This window comes from Leopardus geoffroyi, chromosome C1, assembly GCF_018350155.1.
Source record: "Leopardus geoffroyi isolate Oge1 chromosome C1, O.geoffroyi_Oge1_pat1.0, whole genome shotgun sequence".
NCBI classification, from domain to species: domain Eukaryota; kingdom Metazoa; phylum Chordata; class Mammalia; order Carnivora; family Felidae; genus Leopardus; species Leopardus geoffroyi.
In genome coordinates this window covers 75217882-75243795 of record NC_059328.1, presented here as the reverse complement: position 1 = coordinate 75243795, position 25914 = coordinate 75217882, and the positions used below count along the sequence as shown (strand labels likewise).

The following is a 25914-nucleotide window of genomic DNA, read 5'->3' as shown; positions in this document are numbered from 1 at the left end:
CCTGGCATCATAGTTAAAGGAACGCTTTAGGACAGATGTCTGAGACCTGATACTTACGCTGGAGCCTAGATGTCCATGTTGAGATTTCCTAGGAATAAAAGCGCCTGAGTTGGGCATTAAAGAGTGTTCAGTAGATCCTATTTAGACTTGTGCTTGTATTTTTAGGTGACCGAGTTATTGACGTGGGGTCTGAATGGAGAACTTTCAGCAATGATAAAGCAACAAAAGATCCATCTCGAGTTGGAGACTCTCAGAATCCTCTACTGAGTGATGGAGATTTGTCAACCATGATTGGCAAGGTAATAAATCCGCTCAACAAGAAGTAGCAAGTATGGACTGACCAAAGACCTGGGGGTTTGGAAACTTTGCAAAAGTATCAGTCACTGCCCCGTGAGGAATCTTGACCTGAGAATGAGATTTACCAGTCATACTGTTGTGGAATGATTATTCCCTTACACATATCTTCCACACAGATCAAAATTACAGTCTTTATATCTTAGGCCCTTGTTTTCATGAAGCACATTTTGCCCAAAAATTGAGTGTAGAATGATCTTTATGAGATCTTATTGATATGTTCCTTGAATATTATAAATGTCTTTTCTTTCCCCCCCACATTACCTAAGATAATTGTAGGTCAGCATAGCCTGTTTTCTAATATTGGTGAATTTATGACCTACCTAAATGACGTATAAAGCTTCACATTCCTCATCCGTGAAGTGAGAATAAGAGTACTTCATAGAAACATTGAGGGTTACGTGGGAACGTATTGTAAAGTGTTTATAACAACATGTAGTGTGTATTCAGTAAATGGTAGCTGCTGCTATTAGATAAGGCAGTAGTGTAATCTGTCTGGCAACCTGGCTCTTTTTTGCTCTTTTACCTGAATTGGAAGTAGCGGGGGCAATATTCAAGGAAACTAACCAAGTGATGCTGTTTCAGAACTTCATCTATACCACTGCATAGTCTATTTTTAAGAAAGTGTTCTGAAAAGGCAAGTTATTAATTATTTTTTCATGCTCTATAAAGTACATATAAAATTTGAAAAGTGGTGTAGGCTTTGAAAAAAGCTGATAGTATCTTAAGTAGGTGATTTCTGCATTTGCTTTAGCCTTACAGGCTGAGTAAAAAGCATACTGAGGACATTTTAAAATCTAAGATCGCAACTAATGGACACTGTAACTTCTTTTAGTGTTTGTTTTTTGATAGGAAATACATGACTCATACACAAATGTAAAAAGAACACAATAAATTTTCTCTTGACCCCCAAACTCAGTTCCGACCACAACCCTCTTTCCCTGTCAAAAACAGGATAACCACTATCACTAGTTTTCTCCTGTATCCTTTGACCGTTGTTTATGCCTACCCTGCAGAAATTCTTAAGATGCTACATTTGTCATATACTGAATTTCTGTATGCATTTGGGAATATTTCTGGACATTCTGTCCTTTTCTCTGTCCTGGCCTAGTCAGTCATATGTCACACCACACTGTGTTGTTAATATCTAGTACTATTAGTTTTCCCTCGTTGCTCTTCTTTCTTAGCATTTCCTTCACTAGTCTTTTCCATTTAAAGGTTAGGATCACTTTGTTAAAAAAAAAAAGTTGGTATTTTCAGTGAGGTTTGGTTAGACTTATTTGCAAGTTGACTTAGGGAAAGTAGACTTCTTCCTGTCCAGAAACATAGTATGCTTTTCCACTTCCTTAAGTCATGTGTGTCCTTCAGAGGATGTTTTCTTCATAAGGGTCTTGAATGTTTAAGTTGATTCCTAGATATTTATCTTTTTTATTGTTTTGTATTGGCGCTTTTGTTTTTCATTGTCTTCTGTTTGGTTATACATATGAAGGCTATTGATTTCTATTCATTTTAACCTTGCCTCTAATGAATTCTATTATTTTTAGCAGTTTTACAGTGATTTTGAGTGTTCTAAGTATACAAAAAGACTATCTGCAAGTCGTTTACCACTTCCTTCTCAAATTAGTACTTCTAATTTTTCTCTTGCCTAATTTTAAAATAATTACACCAGTATAGTTAATATAATTTTTGTCTAATTACATTATGTAATTATAATTACATTATATTGGCTAGTTTTCCTAGTACAGGGATACCTCAGAGATGCTGCGGGTTTGGTTCCAGACCACCACAGTAACACAAATATTCCAATAAAGAGAGTCAAATGCCTTTTTGTAGCTTCCCAGTACATATAAAAGTCATACTTATGCTGTACTGTAGTCTATTAAGTATGCAGTAGCATTATGTAAAAAAAAAAAATGCATATACCTTAATTTAAAAATACTGTATTGCTAATAACCATAATGTGAGCTTTCAGCAAGTTACCACCTTATTGCTGGTACAGGGTCTTGCCTCGATGTTGATGGTTTCTGAAGGGTAGGTGACTGAAATTTTTTTTTAAAGTTTATTGATTTTGAGAGAACACGCATGTGCATGTGTGAGCAGGGGAGGGGTAGAGAGGGAGAGAGTGAGAATCTCAAGTAGGCTCTGTGCTGTCAGTACAGAACCCAATGTGAGGCTTGATCCCATGACCGTGAGTGAGATCATGACCTGAGCAGAAATAAAAGAGTCAGACATTTAACGGAGCCACCCAGATGTCCTGGCAATTTCTTAAAATGAGACAGTAATGACGTTTGCTCTGTCAATTGACTATTCCTTTTCACAAGTGGTTTCTCTGTAGCTTGTGATGCTGTTTGATAGTGTTTTACCCACAGTAGAACTTCTCTGAAAATTGGGAGTCAGTCCTCTCAAACCCTGTGGCTGCTTTATCAACTAAGTTTATGGAAGTCCTAGATGGCATCTTCTTCCAGTAGAAGGCTGTAAATCTGTTTGGTGTAGCCGTCTTCATGAATTCTCTTAGCTGGATCTTCTGGATAACTTGCTGCAGCTTCTACATCACCTGCTGCTTCACCTTGCACTTTCTGTACTATAGACAGCTTCTTCTCCTTAAACCTCACGAACCAACCTCTGCTAGCTTCCAAATTTCTCCTGCAGCATCCTTACCTCTCTCCGCCTTTATAGAAAGGAATAGAGTTAGGGCCTTGCTCTGGATTAGGCTTTGGCTTAAGGGATTGTTGTGGCTGGTTTGACTTTCTGTGCAGACCTCTAAAACTTTCTCCACATTAGCAATACGGCTGTTGCGTTTTCTTATCATTGGTGTGTTCACTGGAGTAGCACTTTTAATTTTCTTCAAGAACCTTCCCTTTGCATTCACAACTTGGCTGTTTGGCACAAGAGGCCTGTCGTTTGGCCTGTCTCAGCTTTGACATGCCTTCCTCACTACGCTTAACATTTCTAGCTTTTGATTTAAAACGAGAAACATAGGACTATTCCTTTGACTTGAACACGGAGAGGCCATTATGGGGTTATTAATTAGCCTGATTTCAGTATTGTGTCTCAGGGAATAGGGAGGCCTGAGGAGAGGGAGAAAGGTGGGGGGACCAGCTGCTCAGTGGCGCAGTGAGAACATGCAGATTTATTAAGTTTCCCGTCTTAGAAGTGTGCAGTTTGTGGAGTCCCAAAACAATTATGAGAGTAACATCAAAGATCACTGCACAGATCACCATAATGAATAAGTTTGAAATATTGCAAGAATGTGACATAGAGATCTGGAATCAGCAAATGCTGTTGGAAAAATGGTGCCAGGAGACTTGATCAATGTAGGGTTGCTACAAACCTTCAATTTGTTAACAACCACCACCACCACCACCCCAACAACAAAATACGGTATCTGCTAAATGCGGTAAAGTGAAGCACAGTAAAACAGAGCATGCCTTTTTTCTCCATTAATCATTGTTCTGGCCTAAGCCTGGAGGAGTGATTTTCTAATAAGCACCACCCACTCATTTGTAGTATTTTGCGAGTGCTTCTCGAAAAATGGCTTTTGGATTTTGTTTGCCTGCCTTTATAGCACCTTTGGAGAAGATCCTTCAATTTTTCTCCTTAGGTCTGTTAATGTGACAGTTTGTGTTATTGGCTTCTCTCACAGATACTCATTTAAACCATCTTGACCTGGTATTTGTTCTACTAAGGAATAGGGAGGAGGCACAGGGTAGATTTCTTGGGCATATGGAGTCAGATCATGTAAGTTATGTTTTCTTAGAAATGTCTGTTCATTCTTTGAAAACTTTTTTGCATAAAGTTATAAAACTTTGTTTTACAGGGTACAGGAGCTGCAAGTTTTGATGAATTTGGCAATTCTAAGTACCAAAATCGGAGAACAATGAGTAGTTCTGATCGGGCAATGATGAATGCTTTCAAAGAAATCACTACTATGGCAGACAGAATCAACCTCCCTCGAAATATAGTTGTAAGTTCTTGTCTGTCTCCTTTAAGCCATTCTGGCATTGACTTAGCATAATTTAATGAACATATGAAATTTTGATATTGCAACTAATTAAATGGCCTAGAGTTAATTAAACTTCGTTTCTTTGCTTTAAAGGATCGAACAAATAATTTATTCAAGCAAGTGTATGAACAGAAGAGCCTGAAGGGAAGAGCTAATGATGCCATAGCTTCTGCTTGTCTCTATATTGCCTGTAGACAAGAAGGCGTTCCTAGGACATTTAAAGGTAAGTTTTTAGTTGCAGAGATAAAAATGTTTTCTATGTTAAAGTAACAGACGGAAGTCAAGGAGCTTTGACACTACGTAGCTGAGTCATGTCTTCCTGGTTACCTCCAGTAATCCATCTTTGTATCATTTCCAGATGCCTCCTTATTTTGTTCCTTGACAGAAGATCTTAGCCATGTTCTTTTCCAGCTGTTTTAGTCATTCTAGTCCACGTAAGCTCCGTGTTCTTTGCTCGTGAGATGTTCTGACTGACTTCATCTTGTGGCTTTGAGGCCTGGCTTCGTAGGTCAGAGTAAGCCTTTGTTACCAAGCGTGTACCCTTGATGCATGGAAAACCATTTCCACTCCTAGCACAGGTCTCTACAGGTGAGGGAATCAGGCCTTAGAAAACATTCTCGAGTTTTAAAATTTGCACTTTTACACTTAAGCTGGAGGCTTTGAGAGAACTCATATTTTTGTCCAGTTTGCAGTCACGAATACATGACAGCCTGTTGGCTGTGACGCTCACACTGACTTGCCCTCCAGAGTTCGTTTTAGCTTAAGATTTTCATTACCTTTCATTCATCAGTGAGTACTTTACGATGCGGCAGTGGCTTTTATCATCATCGTCGTTTTTGTTATTATAACTAAAACGAAGGCTTTTGGTCTGAAAGTGTTTGGTAGTTTAGTATTTAGAATAACAGGGTCGAATATTTGATCTCATGTTATTATGCCTATAATCCCAGGGGTTGCATGTACATGTGACATTGGGTAGCTTGAGAAGTACTCTTTAGCTTTGAGGTTTTTTTTTTTTTTTTATTTCCGTGATAGACATACTTCTTATAACAGATTAATACATAAATATCAACAAAGTTTGGATTAGTAGAAGAAACTTGTTTGAATTGAAATTTCAGAGAAGTTAATATTTTGAGATATTAAGAACCTACATTTAACTTGTTTGAAAGACTTCTTTACAGCTAAAGTAAAAATGGTATGTTATATACCATGCATGTGTATATATATATACACCATCTATACTATATATGAGTTCTGGGTGGACAGTATTATACATTTGACCCTTGAACAACACGAATTTGAACGTGTGCATCCACTTATACACTGATTTTTTTTTTTATATAGTACTGTAGTTGCTCTTATAATATCCTTAATATTTTCTTTAGCTTACTTTATTATAAAAACAGTCTATAATACGTACACAAAATCAATGTTGACTGTTATCGATAAGGCTTCCTGTCGATAATACACTATTGGTAGTTAAGTTTTGGGGGAATAAAGAGTTCTCTCTGGAGCTGTGACTGTGCTGGGGGTTGGCACCCCCTAACCTGAGTTGTTCAGGGGTCAGCTGTAATTTGACGTCTGTAATCACTATGAAGTAATCACTAAAAGTCTAGTTACCATCCATCATCAGTTGCCTCTCTTCACTTGTTTTGTCTACTCCCCAAGTCCTTTCTCCTCTGGTAATCGCCAGTGTGCTGTCTGTATCCATGAGTTTTTGTTTCATTTGTCTGTTTGTTTTGGTTTTTTTGGATTCCACTTACAAGGGAAATCATTTGTCTTTCTCGGGCTCATTTCACTTAGCATAATACCCTCTAGATCCATCCATGTTGTTGCAAATGACAAGATTTCATTCTATTTTTATGGCTGAGTAGTATCCATCGTGTTTATATAGCACCTCTTCATCCATCTCTCCACTGATGGACATTTGGACAGTTTCCATTTCTTGCCTTTTGTAAATAATGTTGCATTGAACATAGGGGTGCATATATCTTTTTGAATCAGTGTCTTAGTATTCTTTGTATGAATACCCAGAAGTGGAATAGCTGGATCATACGGTTTTTCTGTTCTTCGGGTTTTGAGGGGCTCCATAGTGGCACCAATTTACATTCCCACCAGCAGTGCATGAGGGTTTCCTTTCCCCCACATCTTCTCCCCTAAGACTTGCTATTTCTTGTCTTTTTGAAAATAGCCATTCTGACCAGCAAGTGCTGATATCTCATTGTGGTTTTGATTTGCATTTTCCTATGATTAGTGATGTCGAGCATCTTTTCACATGCCTGTTGGCCATCCGCATGTTGTCTTTGGAAAAGTATCTATTCAGATCCCCTGCCCATTTTTTAATCAGGCCATTTAAAGCAGAATTGCATTTTTGCAAATAGAATATATTTTATAATCAGAAATGATTTTTTAGTGAACCATATGACTTATGTGGATTTAAATTTTTTTTTTTTTTTTTTTCAGAAATATGTGCCGTGTCACGAATTTCTAAGAAAGAAATCGGTCGATGCTTTAAACTTATTTTGAAAGCTCTAGAAACCAGTGTGGATTTGATTACAACCGGGGACTTCATGTCCAGGTTTTGTTCCAACCTTTGTCTTCCTAAACAAGTACAGATGGCAGCTACACACATAGCCCGTAAAGCTGTGGAATTGGACTTGGTTCCTGGAAGGAGCCCGATATCTGTGGCGGCGGCAGCCATTTACATGGCCTCACAGGCCTCCGCTGAGAAGAGGACCCAAAAAGGTAGGATTCTTTCTCAGGAAGGGCAGTGATGAAACTGAAGTTTTAGTGTGTCATTGTATTTCCATTTTAGGTACAAAGCAGGTAAATATCCCAAACCCACATTTAAGAGGTAGTTTCTTAGAGTCAAAACTGACAAGCAAAATACTAGATTTTCTTAAGTGGCTCATAAACAAAAATATTTGTGGATACACATACATACTCTGTGTATGACATGTTTTGTTCCCATTCACTTTAAGTATTGAGTTTGTCCATTTTTCATTTCTAGAAGTTGTTTTTGTCCCACCTAAACATTATTTTGAATAGTTCTTTTTTCCCCTCAAAACTTAACCAAAATTTTTTATATCTTGAGAGGTGGGGGCCATGCCTGTTTCCTGCTGTCCGGCGTGGCCCGCACAGCTTGGCACATGGGAAATTTGTGCTGATCGGCAGCTGTAACATTCCTCGAAGCCTCTTCTCTTTCTCCTTTCATATGTTACTCACTTTCTTAATGAAGATCCTGACAGAAGTAGTTCAGCCTTCTAAAGCCAGTTTTGAGTTTACTGTCATAGGGGAACTTTCAAACAGAAGTCCTAAGTGAATTTGTTTACAAGCATGTATTCATCAATTACTTCTCTGATCCTCAAAAAGATGCATAAAGAAAAAGGAGCAGTCAGTTCAAAATTGAAAAGGTAGCGAAATTCCTTGCTGCGATGACTGTACTACCCTACGCAGAACAGCCTTTCGCCTCAGCTTAGGCCGTATGTTTCTATATTAATAAAAGTAATACATCACATAGAAGAATGATTAGAAGGAAGCCAACCATTGGTTATCCGTTCCCTTTGGCCTCCAGTCATATTTTTTAAGGAAATTTTGAGTCTTCTGGTAAAATTGAGAAGTTGAAGTGAAGCAGATTGTCCTTACCTTTATTCCTACTTGTAAAGTTTGTTCTAATCAACACAGAAAGCTGCTTGTGTTTTACATGAAGTTCTTTGTTTTTAAGGCCCCTTTCTTCCCTTCCCAGTGGCCGGTTGGCGTTCACTGGTCTCTGTGTCTAGAGGATAAGAAACTTAAAATTAGCTCGTTGCACAGTGATGGCAGGCATCCACACTGAAAACTCGTAAAACCTTATGATTTGAACTGTGGAAAGGTTACGGTAAAATGAGTTTGTTTCAAAGCCTGTCTTTTAAAACTCCATTTTGTTTAAGTATTTATAACCCAATACTTGTCAAGTGGCAGTCCTCTGGGACTTTTTAATAAAAAGGAAGAAAGATGACAATGACTTTGAAGGGTAAACGTGGATCTACTGTACACTAGAAATACCCGTGAGCTCCCTGTGCTCAGTGTTCTGTGTTTGCAAGAGTGGAAGCTTCCCATTGTGCTAGAACGTACAGCTGTATCAAGTAGCTGTGTACTATCTGAGGTACGAAGTAGACAGAAGAGGTTGTGGAACCATTTCTAGTACAATTCCCTTTTGGCTTGAACCTTTTAACCAGAGAACCTCTTAACAGAATTAACTAGAAATTAATTAGAAGAGGAACTTTTAAAAATAGCAATGATGAAGTGAGTTTCTTCATAAGAGTGTATTCATGGGTTACTCCCGGGATCCTCAGAAAGACTTCCTGTCTTTCTAGATACTAGATCCTATGGCTAGTATAATAGTTACCACTCATGGTGCTGTGCCCTGGGCATTGTTCCAATGTTTTACATCTAGTGAATCTTTTCCTACTACTATGACAGCCCTTTGAGGTAATAAGGGCTCCTACCTCATTATTGTTACTGTAGCCCTCCATTCTGCCTCTTCGTATGGACTTCCATCGTCAGGTTTTAAAAATCAACATTTCTCGTTTTCTCACTGTGGCTTTTATATTATCGGATCTCACAAACTGGAATGCAGGTAGTGGAAGGGAGATAAGATGGAAGTTATCCTTAATATGTTGATTTCCGTCTTTTAGAAATTGGAGATATTGCTGGTGTCGCTGATGTTACAATCAGACAGTCCTACAGGCTGATCTATCCTCGAGCTCCAGATCTGTTTCCTACAGACTTCAAATTTGACACCCCTGTGGACAAACTACCACAGCTGTAAATCGAGGCAGCTGATGTCAAACTCCTGTGAACACTGAACTCGGCCTGTTGTACATAGCCTATACCAAGTGCTGGATTGAGCCTTTCTTTAATAAGGAAAAACAAAAGACATGGTACGCATTCCAGGGCTAAATATTAATTGCTTGGCATTCTGTATGTATATACTAGTGAAACATATTTAATGATTTAAATTTCTTATTGAATTTGCTTTCTTTTGTAGCAACCTAGGAAACTGTATTTTGGAAGATATTTGAAATTATGTAATTCTTGAATAAAACGTTTTTCAAAACTAAAGTTTTTGTTATAATTACATGTTACATGTAATTTATAATATAATTACAAATAATGCATATCATTTCAGCTAATAAAGCTGAGAGAGGTTCTTGTTTTGTTTTTTTCCATTTATAGATTTAGGTGTTTTTTTGTATAACAAAGTCAGAGGTTTAGGGAACCACTTTTGACATCAAGAACATCGGGGGGCCTGTGTGAATTATTAACTGTACATATAGAACAGTAAGAAGTGAACTGGACCTTGAAAGGCACTGGCTTGAGAGATATAAAAACATTCCTGTGTTTTTCCTCAGTGAGCTTATGGAGTAGAGAAGATGAAATCTGTTGGCCTACCAACATCAATTTTTGGATGTTACCATTTTGTAACTATTCTTACTGATATAAAGAATATTTAAAATGGAGGTTATTGGGCCTCGGAATGTCTGGTAATTTTTCTAATAAGCACGCCCCCTGTAGGTGATTGGGATGTTAAGGTGTTCATTGTAAGCAAAGACCAATAAAATGTTGCCCTTTTACCAACTAGTTTACAAGGGGACTTGAATCCATGCTAGACACACACCACTGTAGACCGCACTGCCTCAGAGCAGGTGTAAGGTTCTGACACGTAACGAGCTTAGCACTGGGTTAGAAGTACGTCTCCTGTTGCAGCCTAGTAGGGGGATTCAGACTCTAGTCCAAAAAGGGGCTTGCACCTCTAGAGGATCAGACCTTCTCTCGTTTCTGTTGGCCACGGAATGGGGATGACTGCTGGGCCAGGAAGACAAATGCTGTTTCTCCCTTGCACAAAATCTGTGACATGCAAACGGCACTACTCAAAGCCGGGGGAGAGCACCAGAGAAGTAAACGCAGGAACACTCACCAAATACAGGATCGCAAGGCTCGTGAGGACTCCAGGCAGAACTCATCCCACCCAGCACGAAACTCAGGACAAGAAATCTTAGGTCAGTCAGTGTCTCCCTCGGCACCCCCATCTTTGGTCCCCAGCACCGCACCTCTCCATTTTTCCAAGTACAGACTGAGAGCAGGGGTCCTCCCCTCTGTTCTCCCCAGTTTCTAGCGACTGACCACAAAACTTCCCATCCACTGAAGACTTTTCACTGCAAGCTGCAACCAGTTAACGAGATCTTAAAATAGTCATTTTTGCTATTATCATAAGTTGGAACATTTGGAAAATGCGTAACGATAGCACCCAGAAGCCACTTAGGAGTGAGCACCGGTATTTTGGTATTTTTTTCTTTCCTGCTGTTGTGCTGTGTTTTATTTTTAAAACATAGTTGGCAGTTCAGGTATACTAATATGATTAGTATTTTCATTTTACTGGCTACAAAAATGTATTTGATAACTAGAAAAATGGAGATAAGCATAAAGGGGATTAAAAAACCTAGCCCCTACCAGTCCGCCATGTCAACATTTTGGTCTATTTTTTGTGTTCTATACATTGAAAGAGCTTAGATCAGTAGAACTGATTTTAAAGATTAATCTGGGGGCAGAAGGTATATTTGGGGGATGTGATTTATATTCTGGTAGATAACCTCTGAAAGTAAAATTCTGGTTTTAAAAAACTCTCTCTAGGCCACCCAGATGGTTTGATCAATTTAACTCAATTGCAGATACTGAAAGAAGTACCTCATCAAGAGCTAAAGTAGCAGGGTCACTTGTTCTGTCCTTGTACCCCAGGCCTCAGAGCATGTGTGTCCTTGATAGGGACAGCTGTGTTTGGAAGTGATGCATTGTTAATGACCCTGTTGAGTCATTTCATCTGACCACTAGAACATTTTCACTTAGGGAAGGGGGGCAATCCACAGCAATGCCACATTTTGGCCTCTGGCCCCTCTAGCGTTCTCTCTAGCTCAATGGGACTTACTCCTTATTTGTCCATCTGCTTCAAGGCTGTTATAAATAGAGGTTTAAAATCCACTCAAGATGTGGGGTGTTCAGTTGTAACTACTTGATTGCTTAGTACGGCAAAATTAGTAATACTTAGAAATTCAAAAAAATCATGGCCAGGTCTTTGTAACCAGCAAAAGGAGTCTGACCCATATTCTAAACCAGGGATTGTGCATGGTTTTGACTTCCCTCATGAGGTGTGAAAAACTCCCCATACACAGCACAAAACCCACCTTGTTGAGAGCTGATCACACCAAGAAGTTGAAGCCAGCTTCTATGTGGGCTACATTTTGGCCAGTGACGGATATTCCCCATGCAATGCAATTTCTGTGAAGATAAAGTGGGTCCATCTTGTTAATGCTGTCATCTTTAAACAGTTGAAACCTTGGTTAAGTTGGTCCATTCCATTCCCAATATTTAAAACAAGGACTCACTACAGTCCACTTTGACAGTCTCTACTATGACTACAAGTTCGAGGGTTTGATAAGTTTCATGGAATCTGGGGCGCCTGGGTGGCTCAGTCAGTTAAGCGTCAGACTGTTGATTTTGGCTCAGGTCATGATTTCATGATTCATGGGATTGGGCCTTGTTTCTGGCTCTGCACTGACGGTGCAGAGCCTTGCTTGGGATTCTCTCTCTCTCTCTCTCTCTCTGCCCCTCCCCATGCTTTCTTTTTCTCTCTCAAATGAACATTAAAAAAAGTTTCATGGGATCTGAGTTTGAGCACTCTGGTCCAATCTCATTTTGTAGATTAGAGAAGACTGGAGAAATCAAAAGATATGTCCAAGTTTACTATTAGGAAAGGGGACAGACTCAGGTCCCTTGATCACTCAGTCTGGTGCTGGTTTCTATTAAACTATACTATTGGGTTTTATTTCACAGGAGGATGCCTTAGGACTGACTTTAGTTGTAACTTTCAAATACAATTCGGTTCAGTTATGAAATTAACAAAATTATTCAATGCAATACTCGTATCTGGCTTTTTGGGGAAAGCTCTTCAGAGTGAGTTTCTGAATTATTTTTGAATCAGCTCAGGTGGCAAGGAGTTAATAGCTAGAGATCACTCTAGCTCTTTCTCCAAACTAAATGCTTCTTAAACTAGATGCCTCTTGATAGTAAGCCTTTGTGTTCAAACCAACAAACGTACTTTACCCATGGTTGTCTTTGGTTTCTGAGCTAATTTAATATCACAGGTGCAAGATTTGCTTTAATTATCAAGATGAACAGCTGAGGGGGTCAGCCTATTACCCATCTGGTCCTAATCCAGCCAGGAGGCCTCTCTATGCCCCATGCCAATATTTCCAATTGTCAGTGGCCCTGACTTTTCCTGTTGCTGGAGTTTTAATCTCATCTGCCAATTGTGGAACTACTGACAGATTCCCCAGTCCCCTAAACACCTCCCTCACTCTCCCGCTCCTGGATATTTCCACATACACACTCGTTTCATCAGGATCTCAAGACTTTAAGGTGTCACTACAAAAGTACCATTCAGCTGATCTCTAGGCCACAGAGGCCCAGCATCTGGCACAAGCATAAACCTCCATTCATAACCTTCACTGGCATTTCTCTAGTCAAGGGGACTTTTAACCGCCATCCCGGGAGACTGCAACTCTTGCTTAAGGAAAGAGGAAAGGAGGCGGGCTCACCTGGGTGACTCAGTAGGTTGAGCATCCGACTTCGGCTCAGGTCACGATCTCACAGTTTGTGGGTTCGAGCCCCAGGTCGGGCTCGGTGCTGAGAGCTCAGAGCCTGGAGCCTGCTTCGGATTCTGTGTCCTGCTCGCTCTCTGCCCCTCCCCCATTTGTGCTCTGTTTCTCTCTCTCAAAAATAAATAAACATTAAAAAGAGAGAGAGGAAGAGGGAAAAAAAGTGACCACAGAGCTTTTCTTTTCCTCTGCACATTATCAGAACAATTCTCAAGCACTGTCTGTGATCTGCAACAGCCTGTGGCTGGCACAGCCACTATTGGAAATGATCAATGTTTTCAGACATCTGAGAAAGAAGGAAGATGACTGGAAGGCAAGGTACTTAAGAGGAAGAAAACAGAGAGAAGTGGCATTTTGTTGAATTTAAGATTCTGCCAAGAAGTAATTTGTTTCAAACTGACACAGGTGACGAAACCACAAAAGAACTGGGCTCGGTGCCTTTAGAGATATTGGAAAGCCTAGCTTGTTCTACATTGTTCCAAAAGGCAGGTCTAAGAGGGAGAACTCACCTGAAGCTCTCAGATGAAGACATGTCAGTCATGTTGAATACTTCACTGCAGGTTTTTAAGCAGAGATCTGGTTGCTCTGTCAGAGATTTCTCTGGCATGTTCTTACTCCCTCTGTTGGTTCCTTCTAGCTCTATGGCTATGAGACACCAGAAAACCAAATGATGGGCCCAGAACTTCAACCCCTCCCACACTGCGGTGGCAAAGAAATCTCACCTGCTATGCCATCAGCTTCTCTCACTGTCCTAATTTGTTAACATGAGGGTGATCTTTACACCCTGGAGCTGCTTCTGAGGTCTTCCAGAGAAGCCCCAGGCCTGCATGGTCTGATGTCCCTTCACTGATAGCACAGAGCCTATTTAAGATTCTCTATCTTTCTGCCCCTCCCCTGTTCGCTCTCTCTCAAATAATAAAGTTACTAAATAATAAAAATAAAAACAAAATACAATAAAATAAGTTACTGAATACCCACCATGTCCAATATGCAGATAGAAGACAGTAATGACAAACTTAAGGTCACAGCTAAACTGTGGTGTCTGGGCTAAGGTCCAGGCCCCTGTTGTGCATGAACTAGGCCCCCACTCCGCTTCTGCTCTGGTCATCTTATGTGTTAAAGTCACACTGAAGACTATGTTTGAAATGGAAGGTTACAAATGAATAACTGTAAGTCCCCCATTTAACACATGAGGACACTGGGGTGAAATGTTCACATGTCACTAGCGAGGTGAAACAACATGTCCAAGGCCACACTACTAGCAGGCGGCAAAATGATGGCTTGTCCCGGTCCTCTTGCCTCCACCATGGGCTGATTTTGAAAATACTCCTTAGTCTCAAAGGACAGCATGAGTGTGGAAGTTCTCTAGATTAGGAGGGAATAAACTTAGAGAAGAGATGATGCTTGTGGGGTGCCAGAGGGACACCTGTGTTATGTTGGAGCCCAAGTTCCTTTGGACAAAGTAGCAGTTACTTTTTTTATTCTTTTGATAGCATAAAACTTGACTTTGAGGAGAGTTCTTTGAATCTCAAGTCTCCCTTTGAAATCAGCTGTTCATGGAAATAGAACAAACACTCCTAAAATTTGTATGGAACCACAAAAGACTCTGAATAACTTAAGCAATCTTAAGACAGAAGAACAGGGGTGCCTACGTGGCTCAGTCGGTTAAGCATCCGACTTCAGCTCACGTCATGATCTCACGGTTTGTGGGTACGAGCCCGGCATCAGGCTCTGTGCTGACAGCTCAGAGCCTGGAGCCTGCTTCAGATTCTGTGTCTCCCTCTCTCTCTGCCCCTCCCCTGTTCGTGCTGTCTCTCTCTCAAAAATAAAAATAAAAACATTTTAAAAGATGATAAATACATAAATAAATAAATGGACAGAGGAACTGAATAGACATTTTTCTAAAGAAGATAAACAGATGGCCACCAGACACATGAAAAGATGCTCAGTATCACTCATCAGCAGGGAAATGCAAATTGAAACCACAATGAGCGACCTCATACCTGTCAGAATGGTGACTGTGGAAAAGGACAAGAAATAACCAGCATTGGAGAGGATGTGGAGAAAAGAGAACCTTCATGCAGAGTTGGTGCAGCCACTCTTGAAAACAGTACAGGGATTCCTCAAAAAATTAAAAATAGGACTACCGTATAATCCAGCAAATCCATTTCTGAATATTTATCTAAAGAAAACAAAAACACTAACTTGAAAAGATACCTGCACCCCATGTTCCTTTCAGCACTATTTATGATAGCCAATCTATGGAAACAACTGAAGTGTCCATCGATGGATGAATGGATAAAGAAAAAAATACATACAATGACACACACACACACACACAGAGGAATATTATTCAGCCATAAAAAGAAGGAAATCTTGCCATTTGTGATAACATGGATGGACCTTGAGAGCATTATGCTATGTGAAATAAGTCAAAGAAAGACAAATCTCAATTTTATGAGAAATTTGGGGAAAAAAACCAAAACACCAAGCTCATAGATAGGACAGCTGGGGGTTGCAGTGGGGTGGGTGACGGGTGGGTGAAATAGGCGAAGCTGGTCAAAAGGTACAGACTTGCAGTTATAAAATAAGTAAGTCATGGGGATATAATGTACAGCATGGTGACTACAGTCAATCCTACTGAATTGCATATATTTTTTAAATTTTTTAAAATATTTATTCATTTTTTTTTGAGAGAGAGGGAGACAGCATGAGTAGGGGAGGGGCAGACAGAGAGGGAGACAAAGAATCTAAGCAGGCTCCAGGCTCTGAGCTGTCAGCACAGAGCGAGATGCGGGGCTTGAACTCACGAACCATGAGATCATGACCTGAGCTGAAGTTGGACACTCAACCAACTGAGCTACCCAGGCACCCCCTGAATTGCATATTTGAAAGTTGCTAAGACAGGTATGTCTTGAAAGTTCTTATCACAAGAAAAAAACTTTTTGTAACTAAGTATGGTGACAGATGTTAATCAGACTTACTGTGGCAATCATTTTGCAATATATACAATGTTGAATCATTATATTGTACACCTGAAACCAATATAATATTATATGTCAATTATACCTCAATAAAAAAAGAAAAAAATTGGCTGAATGTAACAAAAAGAGCTGATTTGTTTTGGGGGGATTATAAATTATGACTAAAATTGTATTTATTTTTAGATCAAATGGTAAAACACCAAACTGTTTAGATTTCTTCTCCCATTCAATGTAAGTTTCTCGAATAGAGGAAGTAGACTTTAGTTAAAAAGAGAAACTTCAGGGAAGCCTGGCTGACTCAGTCAGAAGAGCGTGTGACTCTTGATCTGAGTGTCGTGAGTTAGAGCCCCATGTTGGGTGTAGAGATTATATAAACAAACAAACAAACAAAAAGAGAAAGTTCAAACTCTTACTGTAAATATGGCTCTGAAAATATTTCAGACGGAAAAATGAGCTGGTTTGGTAAAAGCCCACCTTGTATTTTGTCTGAGTGATCTGAAATAAAGGTGGATTCGATTCTTTTCTTTTGATTGCCTTTAGCTTAAGACTGAAGAAACAGTTTAGAATTCTGAAAACAAAACAAAACAAAACAAAACAACAAAACTTGTGGCAGGGGACCAGGGGGGAAATAAAGGCAACTTTTAGAATGATTTAAGCAAGTCTAAATCAATCTGTGGAGTATAGTATAATTATTAAAATACATAAATTTAGAGGCACCTGATTGACTCAGTCGGTCGAGTGTCTGATTCTTGGTTTCAGCTGAGGTCATGATCTCATGGTTTGTGGGTTCAAGCCCCGTGTTGGGCTCTGTGCTGACGGTGTGGAGCCTGCTTAGGATTCTATCTTCTTCTCTCTCTCAAAAACAAATAAAATAAACATTAAAAAAACATGTAAATTTAATCACTGAGAAAATATTTCAGGTAACATCCTGAAGAGAAATAGAATGAAAATTTATAGACCAGATGAAGGGTTTGTAGGTCAATGGAGAAGCAGCATGTTAGAGGAATAGACATCAAACCAGGGGAAGAACCTCACTAAATCTCTTGGAGCCAAATTTCTCATTTGTAAGATGACGCTGAACAAGATAGTAGTAATCACTAGTACTTTATGGCAACTAGTGTTGGTGGGCTTGTCCAACATTCAACCTCCTTCTAGAATGCTTTCTTGAACGGAAGGCTAGAAGTAAAAAAATTAAAAAATCCCCAAATCCCAGATTTATTTGAAGCTAAGATTTTAGATATAAATTAAGTTCTGACCAATCAGATGCACCCACATGATACTTGAATTCCAAAAGGAGTCAAGTGGGGGAAGACATGCGGCATCCATTTTGTTAGTATATATTGTGTAGCAAAAGCAGCTGCCAGATTCTCCAACAACTGCTAGATTGTGGCATGAGCAGCAACTCGTTCTTGGCCTTGCACCGGGGCTGTGGCTGTTAGTCCTAGTTCAGTCTGGCATTGGCTTCCTTGGTCCTCCCAATGATTCTTTTAGCCATTTAATAGCTGGAGCTAAATCCTTTCTGGAAGGGAGTTCTGTTTTCTGTGAGTAGTAGAAGTCGTGGGGGCAAGGCTGTTCAAGAATGTTATGGTCATGGAAGTTCCAGAGAAGCTTACTGAACAGGGACTATCACTAATTCCATTTTACAGATGAGAAACACTGAGGTACAGAGAGTAACCTGCCCAGGACATACATTGTGATTCATTACTCTATATGGTTCCCCAACTAGATGATTCCAATGAGTTATTTCAAATCCAAAGTTCTAACTGTAAATTTTCTGGATCTTGGGATTGAACAGTGATATAAAATAATAAATCAATGACCAGAGGAAATTTGAGGTCCTAACATTCCCAGAAACAATTTCAGATTATGTCAGACATGAGATGGCTTCAACGTGATACCAGCATATGGTGGTCTTGGGGATGTAAGCTTTTCTTTTCATAGGTTGTGTGGCAGTTAGGCCCAACACATAGAGCAGGCTCTCGGTGTCTCTTTATGTCTAGAGTAGGAGCGGACAAATGGGTTTGTGCGGTCACTGCAGGCAATCATTTTAAAGCAAAAGCCATTTTCTTTTTCCATGAAGAATTGGTCTTTTTAAAGTACCAATAACTTCTTGGACCAGTGTGTTCACAGATGAACAAAGAGAAGATGAATGTTAATCCTTTTTGTTTTGTACAAAGGGATAATAAGTGAGCTCCAGTGTTTGACAGACTGGAAGTTTACGCTTACTTTCAGTTTTATAATCGTTCCCTTTTTTTTTCCCCAAAAAGTATTTATTGAACAATCAGTTTCTCTAAGTATGTGTTATGTTTGCAATGGGTGTAGAGGTTCATTTGTGGGAATTTTTTCCTTTTGAATTTCTTTCTCCCCATCCATTCATGCATTTGTTCACTTACTCATTGAGTATGGTGGGAATAAGAGCATGAATCTTGCTAGCAGATGAGGTCTGAGTCCTTGCTTTCCTAACCTACTGCGTGCTTTGCACACGTTATTTAACTCTCTTAAGCCTCTGGTTCCTTATTTCAAATATGAGAATACTGATAGTGCTTTTTCACAGGGTTGCTATGAAGATCCAGAATGATCACACAGATGCTTCATTTTAAAAATGAAGGTTATGGAGCGCCTGGGTGGCTCGGTCGGTTAAGCGTCCGACTTCGGCTCAGGTCATGATCTCACGGTCCGTGGGTTCAAGCCCCGCGTCGGGCTCTGTGCTGACAGCTCAGAGCCTGGAGCCTGTTTCAGATTCTGTGTCTCCCTCTCTCTGTGACCCTCCCCCATTCATGCTCTGTCTCTCTCTGTCTCAAAAATAAATAAACGTTAAAAAAAATAAAAAAAAAATGAAGGTTATTCAGACTTCAAGATGTATTGCAAAGCTGCAGTCATCAAGACAGTATGGTACTGGCACAAAACCAGACACTCAAATCAATGGAACAGAATAGAGAACCCAGAAATGGACCCACAAACGTATGGCCAACTAATCTTTGACAAGGCAGGAAAGAATATCCAATGGAAAAAAGTCTCTTCAGCTAATGGTGCTGGGAAAACTGGACAGCAACATGCAGAAAATTGAACCTGGACCACTTTCTTACACCATGCACAAAAATAAACTCAAAATGGATGAAAGACCTAAATGTAAGAGAGGAAGCCATCAAAATCCTCAAGGAGAAAGCAGGCAACAAACCTCTTTGACCTCAGTTGTGGCAACTTCTTACTCAGCACATTTCCGAAGGCAAGGGAAACAAAAGCAAATATGAACTATTGGGGCCTCATCAAAATAAAAAGCTCCTGAAGAGCAAAGGAAACAATCAGCAAAACTAAAAGGCAACCGATGGAATGGAAGAAGAAATTTGCAAATGACATATCAGATAAAGGGTTAGTATCCAAAATCTATAAAGAACTTATCAAACTCAACACCCAAAAAACACATAATCCAGTGAAGAAATGCATGAATAGACACTTCTCCAAAGAAGACATCCAGATGGCCAACCAACACATGAAAAAAATGCTCAACATCACTCATCATCAGGGAAATACAAATTAAAACCACAGTGAGATACCACCTCACACCTGTCAGAATGGCTAACATGAACAACTCAGGCAACAACAGATGTTGGTGAGGATCTCTTTTGCACTGCTGGTGGGAATGCAAACTGGTGTAGCCACTCTGGAAAACAGCATGGAGGTTCCTCAAAAAATTAAAAATAGACCTACCCTACAACCCAGCAATTGCACTACTAGGTATTTACCCAAGGGATACAGGTGTGCTGCATGAAGGGACACATGCACCCCAATGTTTATAGCAGTGCTATCAACAATAGCCAAAGTATGGAAAGAGCCCAAATGTCCATCAATGGTTGAATGGATAAAGAAGATGTGGTGTATGTGTATGTGTGTGTGTGTGTGTGTGTGTGTGTGTGTGTGTGTGTAAAGTGGAGTATTAGTTGGCAATCAAAAAGAACAAAATCTTGCCATTTGCAACTATGTGGATGGAACTAGAAGGTATTATGATAAGCAAAATTAGTCAGAGAAAGACAAATATCATGTGACTTCACTCATATGAGGAATTTAAGATACAAAACAGATGAACATAAGGGAAGGGAAGCAAAAATAATATAAAAAAAACAGGGACGGGGACAAAACATAAGAGATTTAAATATAGAGAAAAGGGGGGCGCCTGGGTGGCGCAGTCGGTTGAGCGTCCGACTTCAGCCAGGTCACGATCTCGCGGTCCGTGAGTTCGAGCCCCGCATCAGGCTCTGGGCTGATGGCTCAGAGCCTGGAGCCTGTTTCCGATTCTGTGTCTCCCTCTCTCTCTGCCCCTCCCCCGTTCATGCTCTGTCTCTCTCTGTCCCAAAAATAAAAATAAACGTTGAAAAAAAAAAAATTTTACAAAATATAGAGAAAAGGCTGAGGGTTGCTGGGGCATTGTAGGTGGGAGGATAGGCTAAATGGGTAAGGGGCATTAAGGAAGACAATTGATGGGATGAGCACTGAGTGTTGTACATAGGGGATGAATCACTGGAATTTACTCCTGAAATCATTGTTGCACTGTATGCTAACTTACTTGGATATAAATTTAAAAAAAAAATAAAAAATTTATTAAAAAAATAAAAATGAAGGTTATTACTTAATGAAGGATATATTAGTATTTATTGAACACCTACTGTGTCAGCCACAGTGCTGTGCACTTGGCATCTACTCTGAATAAAAGTTGCATATGAAGAAAAGAGATATATACCAAAATAAATGCAATAAAGTATGAAGAATCTTTGCAGATTATGGTGGGGGCACAAATGAGGATCTGATTAGTTCGATTTGGGGGGAGATGATTAGAAAAAGATTAATGTTTTCCTTTAGTAGAATCTGGAAGATGATTAGCATTTTAGGTCATTAGGTATAGTCCCATCTCTAAGAGAGAAGATGAGCATCATGAACGCTGGAGGCCCCAAATTGCACGAATCCTGTGTGAATTATAAGCATTTTGGCAATCCTCATCACTGGCTCCTTACTAGCCACATGTAAACACATTCCAATCACTTCTGTGTCCTAATCTCCTCAATCCCTGGCATTTCTTGCCCTTTATAGTCAAACTTCTTAAAAGATTCCCTCCCATCCTCCTCGTAAAACACTGCAAGCTAATTTCAACGCTGGGCAAACCAGTAGAACAATTCTCATCATGGTCCCAATAATATCTGTATTGCTAAAGCAGGTGGAAACATCTTAGACCTCACCTTAACTGATTAATATTTGATATTATTGTCCACTTTCTCCTCTTTCAAACACTCCTTCCCTAGGCTTCCACGAGAGCCCTTTAATCTTTTCATTGTCTTCCTACCTCTGGCAACTAACCACTTTCAAGTCTGTGTGGAGTGTTCCTATTCTACTCATGCCTTTTGTCCTACTCACCCTTGGATGATACCATCTACTCCTGTGACTTCAGCTACCATCCAGTGACCCTCACATCTCCAACCCTGTTCTCTTTCTGTACTCTGGACTTGGACATCTCAGCATAGGTCATTATGAAACTGATTACAGAATACATATGAATTGTTTTATTTTTATCTGAGGCATTATTAGGTAACTAAACTAGACATAGTTTCCAGTTTAAAACAGTCATGCCCACTCTGATTCAGACTGCTCTTTCTTTTACAGGCCTCACCTCAAAGGTCTTCAAGATGGAGTGTCATCCTCAGAGGACAACTTTTATTTATTTGAGAGAGCAGAGAGAGCAAGAAATAGCGCAGGGGTGGAAGAGAGGCAGAGGGGGAGAGGGAGAGAATTTTAAGCCGGTTCTGCGGTGTCAGTGCAGAGCTGGATACAGGGCTCGATCCCACAAAGATGAGATCATGACCTGAGCCAAAATCAAGAGTTGGACACTCAACTGACTGAGCCACCCGGGTGCCCCAACAAATGACAACTTTTAAAAGGCTATGATTGAATATTCTTATTTTAGGGATAATAACATAATAGCATTTTTTCACCTTAAATAACCAAAGCAACATTAAATAATTCCAAAATACACACTTTATGATAGCACCAAACTCAAATACCTTCACCAAACTAAGAAATGCTTGACAACTATCCCTCAATCCCCCCCTTTAACTTACTTGGATTTTTCCCAGGTCAGACTTAAATCTATTTTTTTCTTTTCTTTTCTTTTTGTAATATGATATTGCAGATATTCAACAGCCTTTCTTTTTAATTTTTTTTAATGTGTATTCATTTTTGAGAGAGACAGAACATGAGTGGGGGAGGGGCAGAGAGAGAGGGAGACACAGAATCTGAAGCAGGCTCCAGGCTCTGAACTGCAGCACAGAGCCCGATGTAGGGCTCGAACCCAAGATCCGGGGCTTGAACCCAAGACCCATGAGATCATTACCTGAGCTGAAGTCAGACACTTAACTGATGGCCAGGTGCCCCAAACCTATTTTGTTTTCATTATCATGATTTAATAGTAAGCAGTATATGACAACTAAATGCTGTGTAAAAGGATTCTATTTTAGTTGATCTAAAATTACCTTTTTCAGTTCCACATTTAACTCATTCATTCCACAAACAGTATACACCAACCAGTAGTATCTGGAAGTATTTTGCATGCTGGGCATATAGTGTTGAACAAGGCAAGGCCTGTGCTGTCATTCTAGTTGGAGAAATAAATAAATGAATAAATAAATAAATACATACATACATACATACATACATACATAAATACATAAATAAATAAGAAAAAAATTGGATCACTCTAAGGACAAAGCAAAGAACTAAAATATGATAGTGACCGAATATATAGTTACTTTAAAAAAAATTTTTTTTTAGCGTTTATTTATTTTTGAGACAGAGAGAGACAGAGCATGAAAGGGGGAGGGTCAGAGAGAGAGGGAGACACAGAATCTGAAACAGGCTCCAGGCTCTGAGCCATCAGCACAGAGCCCGACGCAGGGCTGGAAGTCACAGACCATGAGATCATGACCTGAGCCGAAGTCGGACACTCAACCGACTGAGCCACCCAGGCGCCCCTATAGTTACTTTTAAATAGTTGATAGGAAAAGGACCCTTTGAGATGTTTTTAAAAACCTTTTATTATGAAAACTTTCAAACATATTCAAAACAGAATTTGTAAATTCTTTCTCTGCTTCCCATGTATCCATTACCTAGCTTTGCCAATTAGTAACATTACTCAATGCTTGTTTTATCTACTCTGCCTCTTTTTTTCTTTTTTTGCTAAAGTGTTTTTAAAGCAAATGACAGATATCTTATCATTCCATCCATAAAGAGTTCAGTATCTATTAATAGGAATTTCAGAAAAGCACATAACCTTGTGGTGCCTGGCTGGCTCAGTTGGTGGAGCATGAAATTCTTGATCTTGGGGTCATGAGTTCAAGCCCCACATTGGGGTAGACTTTACTTAAACAAATGCACCCCAAAACCCATACATAACCACAAAATTATCATACCCAATTATCATGATATGCAGTCCATACTTATGGCTCCTCATTTGGTCTCAAAATTATCATTTTCCTTCCCAAATTAGGATCAAAGTTCATACATTGTTGCTAAGATCCATTATTTCAATAGGAGCTGCAAAAAGCCAATATTCTAATTCCAAATTTGTTTCATTTATTAGCTGTGACTCTTCTATACAAAAAAAAAAAAGAACTCTCCCCCTATCAACTATTTGTTTACCCTGAAATATAGAATGGTATAGAAAAGACAGAATGGATGCTTGATTCTTTTATTTATGCATTTTCAGAGTAATAAATTAGAGTGATTATCAATCTGAAGAGGTGACATTTAAGCTGAAGCCTGAATGTGAAAATATAGCTATGCAAGAATTGGGGGAAATAGCATTTCAGGAACAGAGAACAGTTAGTGAAAAGGCCTTAAGGTAGAAAAGACCTTAGTATGTTTACAGGCTAGAAAGGAATTCGTTTTGGCATGAGGGGAGTGATATGGCCAAAATTAAATGAGGTAAGATTGAGAGTTAGTTTGGACCACACTGTGCCTTGTGAGCCAGGGTAAAGGGTGGACATTTTATAATGAAAGAATTGTGACACCAATTTGGAGGATCTGGAGGGTTTGCATGTTTAAAAGAGAGCTCTGTCTGCTATAAGGGGCAACAGACTTTAGGTAGACAAAGGTGAAAGCTGGGAGACAAGATGTTAAAAAGAAGCCAATGGGGGGCGCCTGGGTGGCGCAGTCGGTTAAGCGTCCGACTTCAGCCAGGTCACGATCTCGCCGTCCGTGAGTTCGAGCCCCGCGTCGGGCTCTGGGCTGATGGCTCAGAGCCTGGAGCCTGTTTCCGATTCTGTGTCTCCCTCTCTCTCTGCCCCTCCCCCGTTCATGCTCTGTCTCTCTCTGTCCCAAAAATAAATAAACGTTGAAAAAAAAAATTAAAAAAAAAAAAAAAAAAAAGAAGCCAATGGGCAGGATGGTAACAGCTTGAACTGGAGTGATAATAGAGCAAAGGTGGGAAGGGGGAGTCAACACTGTGTTAACCATCTTAAATTTGATCTGTCGCTAGGCCATCCATGTGTAAATGTGGAAAGGTCACACAGGCAATTGGCTATGTCCTCAAGTTTCCTGGAAGAGTTGGGACTGGAAATATGATTTCAGAGTTAGTGACATATGAATTGTACTTCGAATCCTGGGGTAGAGGATTGTATCAACAAAAAAGGGGAGGATCTTAGAACAGAGCCTGGGGGGTTACATGAGCATCTAGAAACCAGAAGAATGTACAGTAGTTATGCAGAGAAGACACAGATACTGCACCTAGTATATCTTCCCCTCCTTAGAAACAGAACACATACATATGTGCACCAGTTAAAATGTATGTGTCAGTCATTCTTGCAGCTAATTTTAGGTAAATGGAACAAGAGTGCAAGTGATGTAAACAACTTGAGTCATCCCAGTAAGGAAAAGGGTGTGCTCCCCTTCCTTTTCCCCTCTTTCTAATGACTATAATGCAAATGTGCTGTGAACCATCTTGGACCACGAAGACTAGGGAACCTAGAAATGGCAGAGCAGTAAGCTAAAAGGAGTCCGAGTCACAAGGATAACCTTGTGATAAATGCAGCCACACCAGCCTCTCCTTTATTCAAGTCATTGCTCTTTTGCATCTCTGTTACACGCAGCAACAGAGTATTCTAACTAACTCTATTCTAACTCAGAGTCCAATCATTCTGTGAGCTGATAAATATCTCTGAACCAGCAAAGCTGAGGACTACACTATGAATCTCTGGTAACTTCATAATATGCCAATACTCACAATACTGAATGGCTTAATTTGCTACCTATCCTAATTAGACTATGACAAACTCAAGGGAGTAGTTAGGTAAAGAAAGAGCGGGTACCAAGGAGGCATCAAGGGTCCCTTAGAAATTGGATTGCAATTTATTTACTTTATCCTAAAGAGCCCTGGACTTGATGAGTTCAGGATTCCAGATGAGCAATAAAGCCACAACTCTCTCTTACACTATTTAGATTGCTAGAAATCTCTAGAAGTATACAAGTGGTTTACAAGCAGTTTGGTGGTCAGAGAATAATTAATGTGATTATTTTTTTAAATATAATTTCAAATTTATAAAAGGTAAAAGTGGTTATTTCCATAGAAATCCAATTCTTTTGTTAATTCTTAAATATGCACACTAGCACAGATTGCCTTAGATAAGGCAATAAGGTATTTTCATGTCATTTGCATATTAGTTTTGGTTCATTTGCATTTTTTCATTATTTTTATTGTGTTGCATTATGTCCACATTTCACAAGAAATAAACCAAAGACTCAAAAGTGCTCATCGAAATGTAAAAGTACAAGGAGGCAAATACTACAAGTCAACATAATGCTGTAAATGTCAAAACACTGAACTGGATTCCACTGAGAATCTAAA

The 25914-nt window shown here is 39.6% G+C and overlaps 1 protein-coding gene across 1 annotated transcript in view; it reads left to right on the top strand.

The window, feature by feature from the left end:
- The window catches only part of GTF2B (general transcription factor IIB), a 32577-nt gene extending 23120 nt beyond the window's left edge, over window positions 1–9457 (top strand). Inside the window, exons 3-7 of the mRNA XM_045478173.1 lie at window positions 166–299; window positions 4172–4318; window positions 4451–4580; window positions 6818–7099; window positions 9031–9457. Of these exons, the coding sequence (XP_045334129.1) occupies window positions 166–299; window positions 4172–4318; window positions 4451–4580; window positions 6818–7099; window positions 9031–9164 (827 nt within the window). The 3' untranslated portion in view covers window positions 9165–9457. The remainder of the gene's footprint in view (window positions 1–165; window positions 300–4171; window positions 4319–4450; window positions 4581–6817; window positions 7100–9030) is intronic.
- The last annotated feature ends 16457 nt before the right edge of the window (window positions 9458–25914 follow it).